General features: G+C 50.4%; 1 protein-coding gene across 2 annotated transcripts; it reads left to right on the forward strand.

Moving 5' to 3' along the window:
- Positions 1-10,168: 10,168 nt before the first annotated feature.
- KRT85 (keratin 85) lies at positions 10,169-17,618 on the forward strand. Of its 2 annotated transcripts, XM_003252103.2 has the most exons (9): positions 10,169-10,664; positions 12,481-12,689; positions 13,285-13,345; positions 13,489-13,584; positions 14,230-14,394; positions 14,661-14,786; positions 15,169-15,389; positions 16,134-16,165; positions 16,578-17,618. In XM_003252103.2, the coding sequence occupies exons 1-9, from the start codon at positions 10,245-10,247 to the stop codon at positions 16,769-16,771; spliced, it is 1,524 nt and encodes a 507-aa protein (XP_003252151.2). In that variant the 5' UTR covers positions 10,169-10,244; the 3' UTR covers positions 16,772-17,618. The 2 variants fall into 2 exon arrangements, with proteins under 2 accessions (XP_003252151.2, XP_012365663.2); XM_012510209.2 differs by lacking the exons at positions 10,169-10,664; positions 12,481-12,689; positions 13,285-13,345 and adding an exon at positions 13,029-13,284.
- Positions 17,619-19,010: the final 1,392 nt, after the last annotated feature.

Here is a 19,010-nt window from a genome sequence, read left to right on the forward strand (position 1 = left end):
TAATTTGGAGAATAGAGCTGACCGTCCACACTGCAGGCATCCTTAACTCCACATCCTTCACTTCCTTCTTCTTCCTTTCCCTGGTAGGAGAAGTTTCTTTCCTTCTCTCCCTGATCAAGGGGATCCCAGGCCTTGGTGGCCCCAGGCTCCCTAAGCCCCAAGATGGCTTTTCTCCCAGTGGCTTCTGTCCAGCTGTTTCTCTTCCTGGGTTGTTGGTGTAACTCTGGCATGCGAGTCCACGAGGTGGGGTGCAGGTGGACAGGCGGGCTCTGCAATGCTCCCCGTACTCCTGCCCCTGCTCGTGGTGTGAGGCCCAGCCCTGTCCACTGCAGGGTTGTGTCTGCAATCTCCAAGGAGGCCTGGGGGTTGGGTGGGGTGGGCTGCCTGTGTGCATTGCTCTTTGTGTTCCTGGGTTTTCAATAAACTTGCCAAGCTCACCTCATAGGGACTCTGGCCTCTCCTTCTGGATCACACTGGGGTTGGGGGAGTTGCCTCCTAGACTCCACCAGATCACAGCCTGCCGAGCTGAGGTAGGGAAGAGACTGGTGTCCTGGGCACAGGGAAGGCACTGAGGAAAGAGGGCCCAGGCCCTTCCCTGGAGGGACTGACAGTTCTGCAGGGCAAAGGAGAGGTAGCAAAGTCTCCAAAAACAAGTGCCAGCTGGCCCACTGTCCACTTCCCCCCACCACCAGGAATAGCCTTGTGCTCAGAGGCACTCTCCCCTGACCAAAGTGAACCCTGCCATCTGTTGCTCCCCAGGTCTCACCCACCCTCAGTTCCCCCAGTTCATCAGTTCATTATAGGTCCTTCCTGGTCTTTCTGTTCCCACTCGTGTCTCCATCCAACTCATTCATCACGATGCTGCTAGAAAGGCCTTTCTCACATAAGAAACTGACCGTTTCCCCCCAGCTCATATCCTTCAGTAGCTCCCCATTGCCTCCCAGAAATAGCCCAAGCTCCTTAACATGGCATAGAAGCCCTGTGTGATCTGCCTGTAGACTTCCACCCCCAGCCATCCCCTCCACACAGTCCACTGCCCACCTCTCATCTTTTGTCTATTCATCCAACAAACATTTGAGAAGTGCCTACCACATATCAGGCGTGATGCTGGGAAAATGGTAATGGACAAGATTCAATTCCGGCCCTCAAAGAGCTTACAGTCCTGTCTGATAGATGGACAAGTGCATAAGCACTTGACTCAATATGCTAAGTACTATATTAAGAGTAGAACTCATGCTGTACTACCCAGACAAGAGGCCCAGCCCAGACTTGGGGCATCATTAAACACTTCCTGAAGGATATAATGTCCCAGCAGAGGTGTGAAGGATGATGAATTAGCCATACTAAGAAGGAAGAAGTGTCCCAAGCAGAGGCAACAACAGCATTTGCAAAAACCAAGACATTGGAGAGAGCAGAAGTTTGAGGATTTGCCTGTAGTTGAAATTGACCAAGACTATAGCATAGAGTGCAAGACATAACATCAGGTGGGGACAGGAGTCAGCCAAGGCACAGTCATGAACAGCACAGCTCCACTGGGGCACATGTCTCATAGTAGGAATGGTTTGCTGGTCAGCCTTACTCCAAGATAGTTCTTCTGAGGGAGCAGGAAGCACATCTCTCATTTTTATATGTTCTTCATTGCCAAGACCCCAGCCAGCACCCTGAGGATGTAGAGGTTGCCCTGCTCACAGCCTCAGACCCTGCATGATGATGGGGTCACCAGCCACTGGCCCTCCTGCTTCCAGGAGCTCATGACTTCCCACCTCATCTTCTATGTGCAAAGTCACACACACCCCTTGGGGGCAATTTTAATATTTGACATTTTAAAAGTCATTGATGGGCCCGTAACAAAAAGAAGTAGACAAAGGAGAGTCAATAACTTGAAGATAGATCAATAGAAATTATCCAATCTGAAGAATAAAGAGAACATAAGATTTTTAAAAAGTTTTTTTTAAGCTAGAGAAAATAACACATTACATATAGGGGAATAACAGTTCAAATTATCATAGATTTCTCATCAGAAACCATGAAAGACAGACGACGATGGCACATCACATTTAAAGAGCCGAGGGTGGTGGAGTGGGGAGGGACTGTAAACACAGAATTCTACAGCCAGCAAAAGTCTCCTTCAGAAGCAAAGGCAAAAACAAAACAAAACCAACAAAGAAACAAAAAGACATTCTCAGATGAAGGAAAACTAAGGATTTGCCATTTACAGACTTGCTCTAAAAGGAAACGATATCAGAGAGAAACGTAATTTTAAGAATAAAGGAAGAGCAACAGAAATGGTAAATATCTGGGTAAATATAAAATTTATTTTTGTTTCTTTTGTGTTCCTTAAAATATATATGACTATTGAAAATAAAAATGATAACTATTGATGGGGTTTTAATGTATGTAGATGCAATATCTATGATGACTGTCACATAAACGGGGGAAGGTAAATGTAAGTGATAAAATATTACCTCTAAGTAGACTGTGAAACAGTAGATTACATACACTGTATCTCTAGAGTAGCCACTAAAAAATAATACATAGAGATATACTCAAAAATCAATAGAGGTCAGGTGTGGTGGCTCACGCCTGCAATCTTAACACTGTAGGGGGCTGAGGCAGGAGAATCACTTGAGCACAGAAGTTCGAGACCAGCCTTGGTAATATCAGAAGACCCTTTCTCTGCAATAATAATAATAATAATAATAATAATAAATAAGTTTGTTAAGTCATAGATCAAAGGAAAATATATTAATATCTAAATAATCCAAAGAAGATAAAAAAGAAGAAATACAGAAACATCAGAAGGGCCAAAAAGAAAAAAAATAATAAAATCACAGACCTTAAATAAAACAATATTAATAATTACATATAGCATAAATGGTGAAAACACACTGTCAGGGAGAAAAAGCTTTCCTTTACCCACTTAGTTTTAGTGCTTGGAGTCTGTGAATTAAGATGACCAAAGACAGATTAACAGAAGGAAAGTTTAATGGCTACTGTCACTGTCTTTGGTAATTCGTGTCACTTTCAATCAACCTCATTTACTTGACATTTATAGAGCACACCACCCCAAACAGAAAAATATACATTCTTTTCAAGTGACAACAGGGAACATTCACCAAGACAGACCTTGTAAATTATGTAGCCAGTCCTGCCTGATAGCTCTATATCTAGTAAGTGTGCACTGAATGTACAGTTTTAAACCTTCCCACAGAGAAGAATTCAGGCCTAAGCATTTTCACTCGTGAATTCTACTAAACATTTAAGGAAGAATTCAAACCAGACTTCCAGAAAACATAAGAGAAGGGAAAATGTCTCAATTCCTTTTGAGACCAGCATTACCCTGATACCAAAACCCAGTGACATTATAAGAAAAGAAAGCTATAAACTAGTATCCTTAATGAACAGAAATGAAAAAATCTTCAGCAAGGCATTAGTAAAGTAAGCACAGTAACAAATGAAAGGACAGTATATCATAACCCATGGGAGTTTAGCCTGGGAATGCAAGGTTGGTTCAACTTTCAAAAGTCTGTTAATGTAATTCATGATATCAACAGACTAAATAGGAGAAAGAGTATAATTATGTTGACAGATGCAGAAAAAGCATTTGACAAAATTTAACATCCATTCTTGGCTTAAAAGAGAGAGAACTCTCAGCAAATTAGAAATTGAAGGGAACTTTCTTAGCCTGGCAAATGGAATAAAAAAAAAAAAAACCCTACAGCTGACAGCATACTTAATGGTAAAAGACTGAATACTTTCTCTCTAAGATTAGATACAAAATAAAGAAGTCTGCTTACACCACTCTTAGTATTGTACAAGCTGTCCCGGCCACCGAACTAAGGCAAAAATATACAGGTTGGAAAGGAAGAAATACAGCTCAGAAGTCATCATTTTCTATATAGAAAATTCTAGAAAATATTTATTTAAATATCTACTAGAGCTAATAAGTGACTAGGAAGGTTGCAGGATGCAAGGTCAATATACAGAAATCAATTGTATTTCTATACACCAGCAATGGAAATAAAAAAATTGTTGAAATATCATTTCCAATAGTACCATTTAATTCCAAAGGATGAATACTTAAGCATAAACCTTTAAAAAGTATATGAGGTTCTGTATGCTGAAAACTACAAAACATTAATGAAATAAATCAAAGAAAACTTAAATAAATGGAAAGATATACTGTGTTAATGAGCTGGAAGACTCAATATTATTAATATGTCAGTTCTCTCCCAAAGATGATATAGGGGTCAAACCCATGGACAACGGCACAGGCAGACCTGAGTTCAATCCCAGGTCTTCCACTTACTGGCTGCATGACCAAAGGTAATGAGAGGTAACAATAATACCTAACATATGTTGAACTGAGTAGTGTTCCAAATAATTCTCATAGGTTAACTCATTTTATTCTTTCAATATTCTTAGGTAGTAGGTGCTTTTATTATTCCCCATTTGACAGATGACAAAACTGAGGCCCAGAGAGGTTTGTGGTGAAGCACAGGAGCTCTGACTCCTGAGCCCATGCTCACCACCACTGTGCTGTTCTGCCTGTCAGGTAATCTCAATACGCCTCTTGCCTCATTTGTAAAATGGAAAAATATGTTGTACCTCAAAGAGATGTGGGGATGACACGCAATCATAATCCAAGGTGCTTGGCACTCAACCTGGCACACAGTGGGTACACAATTGCTTCAGTAGTGGTGGTGGTGGTGGTGTTGTTTCTCTTTTATCAATGAACAATAGCTTTGTCAGCAGCTCAGCCACTCCAGTACCAACCACAGGTGGATGCAGAAGCGTCAGGGACTGTCTCCAGCTTCCAAAGCTCTGGAAACCAGAGCCAGCTGCAGGCAGATCCCTGGCCTTCTCTGCTTCTGCCACGACTGAACTGCTGCCAGGCCAGTTGTGGGAATTTGCTGCCCTCTTCTGGCCACCAACTTCGGACAAGAAGGTGTAGGAGATTTTCAAAGCAGGCTACCAGCAGGATTGGCTTGTGCAATATAGCAAGGGGAGGAGGGAGCCTAGAGTCTTGTAAAACCATTTTGTTTTTCTCCAAATTTGTAATTAGGACACAAACATAAAAACAATAAGTAACAGCTTTTAAAAATAAATCTATCTCCTTTCTCACCAGCCCAACCCAGCCGTTTTCACCGTTCTGTGTTCTTTGTCTCCATGGGTATTCAGAAAACCACAGCCTTGAAGCAGGAAAGAGCCAGGGAGGGGTCTTAGTCCCATGGCTTTCAAACTGCATGTACTCCTCGGGGCTCAAGGGCCAAGGCTTCCCACAAGCTGTCATTTTCTGCCAAACCTCAAATATCTAAATATCCAAGATAGCCATTCATTTATACATTCACCAGTCAAAAATATTTACTGAGCACTTACTATATTCCCAGCACTGTTCTAGGTCAACAAAATGAACAAAACAGACAAAATCTCTGCTTCCATGGAATTTACTTTGGGGTGATGGGAAAACGGACAATAATCCACAAATAGAATAAATAAGTAAATTCTGGAGTGTGTTAAGTGTGATGGAAAAATAAATAAGTAAGAGCAAGATAAGCTGGATGGAGAGTGCCCTGGGGTGGAGGGCGGGTTGCCATTTTTTTTAAAGGGTCAGAGAGATGGTATTGGGGCAAAGCCCTGCAGGAGGCAATGGGCAAGCCATGTGGATGAGAGGGGAGCATTTGGATGGAAGAGACAGCAGGGCACAGGCCTTGAGTCAGGAGTGCGCCCCGTCCTGGTGCTCCAGGAGCAGTGGGAGGTCACTGTGGTTGCTGAACACAGGGAGACCGGTGACAAAGGCCACAACACAGGCAGTGCAGGGCCTTGTTGGCCATTGTTAGGACCCCAAGAGAAATTGGGAGTTGCCTGTTTGAGCAGGGGAGTGACATAATCCAATTTATGTTTTACGGGGCTTACTCTCCTGTGTTGAGAATGGAGTTGGAGGGCCAGGGGCAAACAGGGAGACCAGCATGTCAATCTTATCTATTCTATAACTACATAAGTAAATACATGGCTTTATATAGCTGTTTTCCTCCTAGGATTTGGGGAGATGACTCAACTGCCAAAAACAAAGGAAAGAAATAAAAAATTTCAAAACCATTCATGCAGTACATTCCTGAAATCAGAGGCTGTGTAATGACTGAGCCACTGCTCTGATCCCGAGTAACCATGGAAAACAGCAAAGCACCAGGGAATGCTGCCAATAGGAAGGCACGTGGACAGAGTTCAGGAGGAGAATGGAGTTTCTTGGAGTTCCTGTGGAGCAGGCCAGGGAGCAGCTGTGTCAGCTGGGCACGGAACCCTGCCATGACACACTGGAGAGCGTAGAGTTGCTCCGACCCTCCTTTCTCTCACTTAGGGTCCCTGAATCATGCCCACGTCTTGTGAAAGCCAAAGAGAGGGAAAGAGGGCTAAGAAGACCCTCCAAGAGCTGCGTCTCAGCAGCTGCAGTGGCGTAGCCTTAGATGCATAGTAAAAGTGTGGCCAGCAGAGGCAAAGGGCGGTACCCAACTTGAATCAGCTGTGCAGGCCTTGTCAATGGGGAGCCCATCAGGATTGACTGAGGAGGACCAGCCCACTAGGAGGGATGGGAAGACAACTCACAAGAGCCCAGGCAGACACAAACACAAAACTGGGAGGACAGACAGGCAGCCCTAAGGACAGACAGTGCTGGATGGGGAAGGTGTCAGCACCCTCTTGTCTTTGGACAAATCCAGGAAGTCTTCCTAGAAGGAGGGGATTTTAGCACAGTAGAAAAAGCAGAAGGGAAGGGAAGTAGTGGGCCTCTGGGGTTGGGGAGAGCCAGCTGCCCCCAGGGAGCATCCCAGCTCAGGTAAAAAGCACCGCCTGAGGGTGGGGCTGAGGTGGGAGCAGTGAGGCCTCTGAGAAAACCCCAGAATATGTACTCTGGAGTGGAGCAGATTCACAGAGGTTGCCTGGAGCTCCAGGGTAGAGTAAAGAACTTCTCTCCTCAAGTAGTTCTTGAAGACTTTCTGGAAGAAGAAGCCTCTTGGGAGCACTTTAAATTATGGGAGGGTTGTGGACTCTTCAGATTCCTGACACTATATGGGGCCTTCAAAAGGTGCAGGGAACAAGAGGGGACAGAGCCAAAGGAGGTGATGAGTGACAGTCCTTATGACAAGAGGGTGTAGAAGGGGATAAATGGAGTTACCTGGGGAGCCCCAGAGAGGGCATTTATGAGACAGCAGGGAGGAGAAATCACAGTCCCCCCCGATGAGCTCACAAAGCCTTCCTGGAAGAGGCAGCTATTCTGAGACATTCCAGGCCAAGGTGTAACAGGGAGAAGGTTGGTGGAAGGGAGAGGGATGCAATAGGGCACAGGTGAATGAGGGCACAGTGAATGAGGATGAGACACTGAAAGGAGATGGGGCTCCCAGCCCCCAAAAGATCCTCACTCTCAGGGCAATGACTTGGGTTCCACTGATCAGGGTGGTTGGGTGATGGCTAGAGGCAGGAAGGAGGCTATGTGTTCTCTGTGTCCTCCCTGGGTAGAACCATAAGCAAAGGCCCAGGTCCTTCCAGGGCAGCTGTGCCAGATCCACCTGGCCTGACTTGCTCCCTGGCCCTGGACCACCTGGGACCAGCCCCACAAGGAATCTGCTCCCCTCAAGGCTTTGCCCTCAGCCCAGCTCCTCCAATCCGAAGCTCCACCTGGACAGCGTCCTGGGCAGCCCCTAGCCCCAGACCTGGACTTGGCACTGCCATCAGCAGTGATGCAAGCTTCACCCAGCACTCACGAGCACATTCCTGTGGGCAGGGTGGGCCTGTCTCACCCCCACACACCCTCTAAGGGGCTCACACCCTTGGGCTGGACAGACCTAGAAGAGGTATCTTAGTTGTGGAAACAGTGGAGTACCCCCAGACTCTTGAATCCCCTGGCCTCACCTTCCCTTCCCACTTAGGGTGGAGGGTTGGATGGGGTGTGTGTTGGGTGCAGCTGAAACAGGAGCCTCCCTCCAGGACAAAACCTCCTGCCCCCAAGAAGGAGCAGAAATGTCTCTGATCTCATCATCTTTAAGAACCTGGAGGAGGGCAGAGGCTTACGGGAGTTGTGGAGAGAGGCAGGTGTTTCTGGGTTTTCAGGCCCCTCTACCTGCCACACTCAGACCCCACCCTCCTCCAGGAATCCCTCTTGGCCCATACCACACCAGCTCCAGGTCTACATGGCAGTCAGTCAGTGAACTCACTGTCCAAACATCCCTGTACCCTAGCAATAGGCCCCACACTGAGCTCCCCCATACAGCCTCCTCACTGTCCCCAGACTCCACCCAAAATTGCTATACAAGTGAAATCAGACTAAAGAAAACATTAAAAGCAGCCTCGAAAGGGTGAAGGAGTCATAAATGTGCAGTGGAGGTGAAGGCCGTGGCGGGGCAAGGAGCAGGCCCTCTCTGCTGGGTGAGGCAGGTGGGAATGTTTCTCATGGGAAGCAACAGGCCCTTTCCTTTACACAGAGCTTTCCCTCACGTATCATCCTCTTCACTCTCCCAACAGCCCGGGAAGGTAAGGATGAATCCACATTACAGTTAAGGAAACAGAGGCTCAGAGACGTTAAGAACTTCCCCCAAAACCATACAGCTAGGAAGGATCCAAACTGGCGCTTGAACCAGGTCTTCCAGTTTTGATTCCATTGCCCGGGTTGCCAAACCCAGTTGCTTTTCCATGGATGATTATGATCTGCATATGTTCTAGGGTCGGCTGGTGAGACCACCTGCTCTTCCCCCACCAGTTGCCAAGGTCTCTCTACCCTGCCCTGAAGAACAATGTGGAATGTGGAGGTGAGGTGGGAATCGATCAGCCTGATCCTGGGTGAAGGTCCTGGGTGAGGTCAGCTGGCTGTGGAGATTAGAGCAGATGTAGAACAGAGCACAGGGCATTTCGTGAAGGACTTATGGGAACAGCAGCCTGATGGCAGTGTTTGGTTATGGAAGGCTTCCTGGAGGAGGAGTCACCCTCTGAGGAAGCTCATCGGCTCTTCTTCCTTAAGTTCCTAACACTTGGGTGTCAGGCTAATCTCCCTGCTGGCAGACCCACATCCCCAAGGTTTGTACTCCATAGACATTGAAAGAATAGCACTCATTATCCTAATAAGTGGCCCAAGGACACATAGGGAAGCAGAAACTAGAAGAATGGGGCCCCCGGAACCCCCAGGAGCCAGAAGTCATAGCAACCTTAGACAAGAATAAACCACTATCCCACTTCCAGCTTTGTGCAATGCAGTCTCTAAACACTCCTCTAGGGATGACAATTCAAGGGCTGGCCAACAGAAGGAATACCTCTTGTAGCTGGTGGTCTGGGAAGGGAGACTCACATGACCTGTTCCTTCTTAAAGAGCATAGGAAAGTTGCCCACAGCAAATTTATAGCCCCCAGGTTATCCCAAGGTTGAGTTCTCCAATCCTTTTGACCAAACGGAAGAAAGTGGCTAGAGGGAGTCTCCCCATAATCCGCAAGTGGCCATTATTGTGGCCACCGAGAGTTGTGTGGTTTGCACTTTTGCTGGGTGAGAAATGAAAGCTCTGGACCAGTGCCTTCTGGGCTGGAATCCAGAAGGTTCCGAGAGATCATCTGCCCCAGTCCTCTATCCTGGCATGGGCATGGTCAAAATGACCGCTCTGGTCCTGAACCACCTTCCAAGCAATGCTGCCTAGATGGGGTGGGATTCACCTGACCTATTGGCCCCTGAAATGCAGTGATTTACTTGAGAATGTGTCCTCTGTGGAACCAGATAGATGGATGCAATGATCCCCCAAGTCTCACCTAACCCAGGACCCTCCAACCTCTCCCTTGAGACAATGGCTCCTGCCTGTATCCCAAACCCAGCCACCCCCAGGCTGTTGTGGAGTTCAAATCGGTCTCCAAGTGTGGGTTGAGGCCATCTCACAGAAAGACTGTGAGAAAATTAATTACTTAATGTATGTAAACGAGCTTTGAAGATGAAAAGTGCAAACGCAGTCTCCTTAATAATATCTTCAAGACTTCACGGAGCCCCAGAGTCGCTGCTGAGCTCACCTTTAAGATGAGTCCATGGGGAGTTGCTGGCAAACTCCCCAAGCCCATAAACAACATAAAATGGCTTTTCACTCCTTTTATGCAGCCAACCCCAGCTCTCCCCACCAATAAAAGGACCAGGGAGGATCAGAGAGACCAGAAGGATCCTGAGCCTCGCACTCCGCCGCCTGCACCGCCTTCCTCTGCCTCTCAGACTCTGCTCAGCCTCACACGATGTCGTGCCGCTCCTACAGGATCAGCTCAGGATGCGGGGTCACCAGGAACTTCAGCTCCTGCTCAGCTGTGGCCCCCAAAACTGGCAACCGCTGCTGCATCAGCGCCGCCCCCTACCGAGGGGTGTCCTGCTACAGAGGGCTGACGGGCTTTGGCAGCCGCAGCCTCTGCAACCTGGGCTCCTGTGGGCCCCGGATAGCTGTAGGTGGCTTCCGAGCCGGCTCCTGCGGACGCAGCTTCGGCTACCGCTCCGGGGGCGTGTGCGGACCCAGCTCCCCATGCATCACCACCGTGTCGGTCAACGAGAGCCTTCTCACGCCCCTCAACCTGGAGATCGACCCCAACGCACAGTGCGTGAAGCAGGAGGAGAAGGAGCAAATCAAGTCCCTCAACAGCAGGTTCGCGGCCTTCATCGACAAGGTGGGTGAGGCCTGAGACGGCCCAGAGAAGCCTCCAGCCCTGCCCTCCCTTGGGGAGGTCCCAGTCTGCTGAGGAGACAGGATGGCTGCCGGTTTGAGGCAGCAGAGGGAATGACGTGCAGACCCATACACGGGGAAGGGTCAGTTTCCACCACTTAACTCCCGCAGCATTTAATGAGGTCCAGGTGTGGTCTAGAAATTGAGCCTCTGATCCAAAGTGTGTGTATGTGGGTGTCCATGTGTGTGTGTGTAGCGGTGTGTGTGCGTGTATGTATGTTAGTGTGTGGTGTGTATATGTGTGAGTGTGTGTACATGTGTGTGAGCATATGTGTGTGTGTATGCATGTGAGTGTGTACATGTGTGTGAGTGTGTGTGTATTTCTTGAGCCAAGATCACATAGGACTATCAGAACTGGGTCTGAAAAACCAGACTGGGCAGCAGGTGCTGGAAGAGTGGGAGATAACCGGGAGACCAAAAGACCTTGTGGCTCCTAGCCAGGCAGCCCTTGAAGGGGCTGGGGTAATGCCCACAGCCATGCTGCCTCTCCCAAGTCCTTGCTGCATCACTCAGCAGTGTGAGACCCCAGGCGGTTACTCTGCTGGATAACAGGACTGCCTCATCCACCTGTGAGGATTAACGAGTCCATGCATGAAACATGATGGCAAATAGTCAGCACTCAATACATGTTAGCTGCTATTATCATTATTTTCCAAGGACAGTGGTAGGTAAGGAGGTGTGACAGCCAACCCAGGCCTGGCAGCCCCTTCATGAGAGCGGGCTGAAATGCAGACGGGGAGGGGGCCAGGCTGGTAGGAGGAGGTCCCCTAATGCAGCCAGAGTGTGGAGAACGCTGCATAGCTGTGAGGCTGCCTCCCAAGAAAGTTTTGTGGGGGGAGGCTGGGAGCCTCCTTCACAGGCTCCTCCTGTGTCCACAGGCCTCTAACAGAGTAGAAGGAGCAGCTTTGGGGGCCTAGGATCAGGGTTTGGGGGCAGAGGCAGTGACCTTCCCGCTTTCACTCTTTCTTTAGTGATCTGAGTCCATCCTAACAGTGACGGGTTGGAGTGGGTATCAGCGTCTCCACTTATCAGACAGCAACTTGGAGCTGAGGGGGTGTACACGAGCAGCTCAGACATGCGGTAGAGGGAGGCAGAGCTTGCCTATCTCAAGACTACCGCTTACCATGAGCTGGGCATTTCACACCTTGGGGGTCTCAATTTCCCCATGTGCAACATGGGGTAAGTAATATCTACATCCCACAGGGCTGTGACAATTGAATGGAATGTATAGTTAGATGATATGGACATAGACACAGACATTAGACATGGATGTGTATATCTTAGCACAGGCCTTGGCACTAAGTAGTAAATATTTAATAAGTGTTTGTTGCATAAATGAGCAAGTGAAGGGCAACTGGTAATTATAATAATAGTTAAATAGACTGAGCATTTGCTACATGTCAGGGACTGCTCTAAGCACTTGATATGCATTAACTTGTTCAATCTTCACAACAGTGCTAAGACAGACACTATTCGCTCCATTTTGGAAAGGAGAAAACTGAGCCCCAGGAGGTTAAACAACTTGGTCTTTAAAGTATCAAAACTGGGGCTGGAAACAGACCTTTGGCTTTGAGTCAGATTGCTTTCTCTCACACCCACAGCTGCCTCCATGGGGGCCTGGGAATGGGCCCCTTGAGCCGCAGACACTCAGCTTTATGGCTCAGCCCATTCAGCCAGCACCCGAGGGCAGAGAGACTGTGGGGGACCAGGTGCCTCCCCTCAGGCTCCCTCTGACCCTTTTCTCTCCACCTGAATGGCAGGTGCGCTTCCTGGAGCAGCAGAACAAGCTGCTGGAGACCAAGTGGCAGTTCTACCAGAACCAGCGCTGCTGCGAGAGCAACCTGGAGCCCCTGTTCAGTGGCTACATTGAGACTCTGCGGCGGGAGGCTGAGTGTGTGGAGGCCGACAGCGGGAGGCTGGCCTCAGAGCTCAACCATGTGCAGGAGGTGCTGGAGGGCTACAAGAAGAAGTGAGTGCAGCAAGCTGGGGGGACTCAGGGGAAACTCAGAGAGAACGCTGGGAGGCTCTGCCCATAGCCCTCTTGCCGCAGCTTCTTTCAGATTCCTCTAGCAGGCTGCCTGGAACCCAGAGCAGATATCCAGTGGGGCCTAGATTTCTTCAGATTCCTGGGATTCACCTCTAAGACTCCACCCCTGTGAGCCTTAGAGCTACTTCTGGGGGAATGAAGAGAGGAAATCCAGTGGAATTCTAGTACTCTCTATGTCCCTGTCCTTCACTGCTCACCTTTATGACATGGGCTCTGTGATCTCCCTGCTAACAGAACCAGCTCTCTTGGGACCTAGGATGCACAGAAGATTTTAGACTTGGGGGAAGGAATGTGCATCTCTAACCCCATCTCAGAGGCAGAAGGACTGCCGTGGAATGAAGTCAGGCTAGGACAAGGGCTAGCCCATGAATAATACACAAAATAGATCCTGGAGGGGCCAAGACAACATCTGGAGGAGATTAATCCCTGTTCAATCCCCAGAAGAACTTGCCCAAGAGTTGGGATGGTATTCAAGGTCCAGTTTCTCAGCTCCAGCCCTTCTCTCTCCCACACCCAGGTATGAAGAGGAGGTGGCCCTGAGAGCCACGGCAGAGAATGAGTTTGTCGTTCTAAAGAAGGTGAGGGGCTGGTCATGGGGCAAGGAGGAGGGGGGCCCATCAATGCAAACTCCAGCCAGGGGCAGGGTCACCATGCTGACCAAAGGCACCTTTCTTTGGTCTCCTCTCACATGTATGTCCCCTCCTGTTTGTCCCACTGCCAGGATGTGGACTGCGCCTACCTGCGGAAATCAGACCTGGAGGCCAATGTGGAGGCCCTGGTGGAAGAGTCTAGCTTCCTGAGGCGCCTCTATGAAGAGGTAAGGGGGCACCTGCCACCCAGCCAGAGTAGGTGGAGGGGTGTTTTGGAGACAGGGGAGCAGTGAGGCAAGGATGCATGTGTGTGCCTATGTTTGCCAATGTGCAATGTAAGTGTGAAAAGAGCTTGCACATACGTGCCAGGGGCCCACAATACAGAGGCCACGTCCATGTGTGTGAGGAGCATGGGGTGTACATGTTCTTGGGCTGCTCTGTGTCTGTGACCTCTGCGTGTTGGTGTGCTGCCTGTGTGAGTGCCAGTCTGGAGACGGGCATGAGAGTGTGCATGTGTGCTGGGGGTAAGGATGGCTTCACACATAGGGCATGGTCCTCATTAACGGACTAATCACTCATCCTGGCATCCAAACCCCAGCTCCCCTGCTGGGTGACTTTGGATCAGATCTTTTTCACCCTCTGGGCCTCAGTTTTCCCACTTTTAAGGCAGACACTGTTCCCAGATGGCCTCTACAGCCCCTTTCAGCTTTGTTGTTTGTAAGGAGCCTGTGCGTGAATGAAGGTGGTAGGAGCAGGAGTCATGTAACCTTCATGACCAGTGCCAGTCTAGGAAGCAGACATTGCCCCCTTGGGTGGGTCACGTGGCCCAGATCAGGCACTAGAAGCAAATGCACTGGCTGTTGGCCCCACAGGAGATCCGCGTTCTCCAAGCCCACATCTCAGACACCTCGGTCATAGTCAAGATGGACAACAGCCGAGACCTGAACATGGACTGCATCGTCGCTGAGATCAAGGCTCAGTATGACGATGTTGCCAGCCGCAGCCGGGCCGAGGCTGAGTCCTGGTACCGTAGCAAGGTGAGTGGCACAGGACACCTGCCTGCTAAGCATGGGAGTGGGAGGGATGTGAGGCATCTATTAGAAAAGGCTTCTCTTGCCTGGGGATTCTGATCCATGATGACGGTACAAGAAAAGCCAATAGTTCTCAGGTTGAAGTGGCAGGGCAGGACTGCCATGTGTGGTTGCACAGGCTGAGCACTGTACAACCTGTACAGTCATCTGTGGTGTCCTGAATGGATGGGAGGCCCCACCCTGAGCCTCACGAGCATCTCTACTTCCCCCAGTGTGAGGAGATGAAGGCCACGGTGATCAGGCATGGGGAGACCCTGCGCCGCACCAAGGAGGAGATCAACGAGCTGAACCGCATGATCCAGAGGCTGACGGCTGAGATTGAGAATGCCAAGTGCCAGGTGGGGTCTGTGGAGGATTCAAATACTCAGCACGGGCAGGCCGTAGCACCTGGCCCTAATCAGGCCTCACAGTGTGCCCATGAGGAAGCAGGGACCCAGAGGGAAGGCAGGGGCTCCATCATATTTCACAGCAATCAGACCATGTCACTGACTTCCAAAGGAGGATCCAGCCCCTTCCTTGGCTACCCTGTGACTGCCATCAGGGAGAGATGATGAAAAGCCCACCCATCTCCTCCCTCATGTTCACAGCCCCATTAACTACCTGGCCATGGGCCAACCTTCTCTCCAGGACCCTCCTCCCCCTGCCCTGGCTCCATCAGCTTGGGTGAGCCAAGCTGTGGCTTCTCTCTCTCATCCTGGCCCTCGTATCTCCACCTGATAGCGTGCCAAGCTGGAGGCTGCCGTGGCCGAAGCAGAGCAGCAGGGTGAGGCGGCCCTCAGCGATGCCCGCTGCAAGCTGGCTGAGCTGGAAGGCGCCCTGCAGAAGGCCAAGCAGGACATGGCCTGCCTGCTCAAGGAGTACCAGGAGGTGATGAACTCCAAGCTGGGCCTGGACATCGAGATCGCCACCTACAGGCGCCTGCTGGAGGGCGAGGAACACAGGTGGGGCTAAGAGGACTTTGTGGGGTTTCAGAGGTGGAGGCTGTGGTCCTCCAGGAGTGAATTTCCTTGAGCTGAGTGTGAGCTACAACCCTGGCCATGGCTAATACAATAGCTTCAATAATAATAATAATAGTAACTGAATGCTTCTGTGCTAGACCTGTGCTAAGTGTTTATTTTATTATCCTCACAATCCAAAAAGATAGGTATGGTTTTTCCCATCTAAAGATAAAGAAGCAGGCTCAGAATTCAGTGCCTTTATCATGGCTACGCAGTTAATAAGCAGGAGAGCTGGGACCTGCACCCAAGTCTCATGCCTCCCAAATCCATCCTTGTTGAATAGCTTCCTACTGAAGCTGCTGCCACACAGGCTTGTGTGTTATGATGATGATGCACTTCTACATGCATTTAGCTCTTCATCAATCACAAAGCCCCTTCACACCCTGGTGCATCTGATTCAGCTCTCCTTCCTGTGAGCTTGATTGACACCATCCAAGCTGGCCACCATCACTCAAAATAGGGGCACTGTTCATAATCTTACCCACTGCTGCTGAAAATCAGAAAGCCTTGTCTTCATGGTTAAAACCATCAAAGAAAGAAAGCATTTAATGCAGATTTGGGGGAGCCCTTCTTGCCTCTCAGGGGTAAGCTCTGTACACAGGATGACCCTCTCTGTCCCCAAGCAACCATCGGTCTCAAGGAATCCAACTCAGTGTCTGGAACTAACAGAGTTTTCCTTCTCCATAGGCTGTGTGAAGGTGTGGGCTCTGTGAATGTCTGTGAGTATCTGCCTGAAATTCTCCTGGAAAAATGGCTTTTTTGATAGAAAAGCTGAACTCATTGGCCTAACCCATGGAGCCTCGAGTGTTCCCCCAACTGTTTCACCCTCCCCTGGCTCCTCAGTGGGGGCCATGACAGGTGTTAGAGAAAGCAGAGCTGAGCGCTCTTCACAAGTGTTGACAGTGAGCTATAGGCCATGGACCTGTGGCCTGGCAGCTTTGCTCCCCGGGGTCCTCACTTCCTTCCTGCCACAGTCCCCTAGATGGGCTGTGTGTCTCAGGGACAGGGCCTGCATTGTTGACCACCAATTCCTTGGAGAGGGAGGCAGCTCCTGCAGTGCCCTGGGGCCTGTTGTAGGGTGGGTGAGATTGCAGGGAGCTGCTCACCCCTCCATGTCTCCTCTCTTCACAGGTGTCAGCAGCTCCCGTGGTGGAGTCTCCTGTGGGGGCCTCTCCTACAGCACCACCCCAGGGCGCCAGATCACTTCTGGCCCCTCAGCCATAGGGGGCAGCATCACGGTGGTGGCCCCTGACTCCTGTGCCCCCTGCCAGCCTCGCTCCTCCAGCTTCAGCTGCGGGAGTAGCCGGTCGGTCCGCTTTGCCTAGTAGAGTCATGGAGCCAGGGCTTCCTGCCAAGCGCCTGCCTGCCTGCATCACTGCACTGAATGGCATGTGAATGGAAAATGTGTGCTTGCTTCCAGAATCTTCCGGATGTTCCTACAGAGGGAAAGACCTACAGAAGGAAAGACCCTCGGGCCGCTCCCCTGTGCCTTCTCATGCTAGGGAGATGCATCCTAGTTGTCCTCCTGGCAGCTGTTTTCAGAGGCATTCCCAGCCCTTCACATAACTCCTACTTAGCTCCAAAATACCTGTAGCCAATTTGCATTATTCCCCAAGCTCTCAGGGACAAGACCAGTCCCCCAGCGTGGTGGTCAGCACGGAAGCTCCACCTCCTGGGTGGAGGCGCCATGCTAACCATCCAGCCAGGCCACCCACAACCCAAGAATCAGGGAGAAAGTCCCTCCCCAGCAGCCCCCTCCTCCTGGCTGGGAAGAATGGTTCCCCAGCAAGCACTTGCCTATTCATTCCCGTTCATGTTTTGCTTCTCTCTCGGACTGCCTTCCTGCTTCTGGGCTAACCTGTTCCAGCCAGGCTCCTCATGTGACCTCGCAGTTGAGAAGCCCATTATTGTGGGGCATCCTTTTGCCTACAGCCCCTGGTTAGGGCACTTTGGACAGGTCTTGCTATTCAGTGCACCTTTGTACATTTCAAAGAAGACTCCATGGCTGCTCCAGACGCCCCCTTGCTGGGTGCAGGTGGGGACTGTCCAATACAGAGCTGGTTAGACAGAGAGTTAAGCCACTTCCTGGGTCTCCTTCTTATGACTGTCTATGGGTGCATTGCCTTCTAGGTTGTCTCAATCTGTGTTTCAATAAATGCCGCTGCGATGCAAGGGCGTGTGGTCTTGTGAACAACTTCTCGACTCCCTTCTTGCCTCATCTCCAGCTGACCAACCCCAGCCCAGCCCCATGCAGTGTTTCCCCAGTCATCCCCCAGAAACTCTGCTGCTTCCTGTCCACTTCCACAGTCTGACTCCACTCGGTCGCCCTCAGTCCCCTCAGGCCTGGACTACAGCCCAGCTCCCCACTAATGACCTCTTTCTTCCCGACCCACCCTGCTTACTCCCAGCATCCAGAACTCCATCTCAAACTCACCGCTCTCACCCTCTCCTGCCTGGCTCAAGTCACTTCCTAGCACATGTGTGTGCTTCTTATGCCAAATGTAGGCTTCCTCCATCACCTCCTTCCCCAGCTACTCCTCAGCCCTGTCCAACCCCTCCATGCAGTGCTCATCCTCCCAGTCATGGATTCCACCCCAAGGAGACAAGCCTACCCTCTGAGGCAGCCCAGAGCCACTCTCTCCTACATACTCCTTGTGGACACATAGGCCATTCCACATCCTTCCTCCCATTTGCCTTTGCTCAGGGCCCTCCTCTGCTCCCCAAAGCTACCACCCTCACCCCCACACTCCCCAGCTCCCCCCCGCCCCCATCACATAGTGTCTGGAACCCTGAGAATCTCTGGTTTTGTCTCTGCGGATCTGGGCCAGGGATGTCAATGGGTGTGTCTGGATCAAGCTAGAAATTCCATAAGGACAGGAAGTATCTCCTCCTGGCTCTGACCTTCCACTGAGTCCCAGGATGCGGCTCCAAGATATGCCAGGCCTGGTATGTGCTGGATGAATGCAGGTAGCTGGTGCAGCAGGAGGTAGAGACATCCAGTCCTCTTGCCCTCAGCTCCATCTCCCCATTAGCTGTCACCATCATCAGGCAGGCGTCTGCCAGCCCCCTGCTGCCCCATCCTGCAGCCTCTTTCCCTGAGGGGAGAAGCTAGGGCCCTGTGCATCCTCACTTCAGGCCCAAAGGGCTGTAGCCCCACTGGAGGCTGCTGGCTGCTTCTGAGTGCTCAGGCTGCTGCTCTGCTTGAGGTTTGCTGGCTGACACCTGGCGGGCCTCCTCCAGGTCTCTTGCCTGCTGCCTCCTTTTTCCCAGCTCTTTAGGCCCTGAGGGCATGGTGACAATCACAATAGGCCAACTTCCAATTTAGGGAACATCATTCACCCACAGGAAACTTTAAAGCCCAGGGGCTGAAACATCAGGAAATGGAAATTTAAGCCCCAATTCTGCCAAGACTGCCAGGTCTCGGTGAGTCCTTGGGCAGGAAGAGGCTTTCATGATTTGCATGTCAGTCTGGGGTCTATGAAATGAGTGGGTAGAGTCCTTACCAGGTCTGCTGCCTCCTGTGGTTCTGAGATGCTACAGTGAGTCTATGCTTGGGGAAAACAG

This window comes from Nomascus leucogenys, chromosome 11 (assembly GCF_006542625.1).
Source record: "Nomascus leucogenys isolate Asia chromosome 11, Asia_NLE_v1, whole genome shotgun sequence".
Lineage (NCBI taxonomy): Eukaryota > Metazoa > Chordata > Mammalia > Primates > Hylobatidae > Nomascus > Nomascus leucogenys.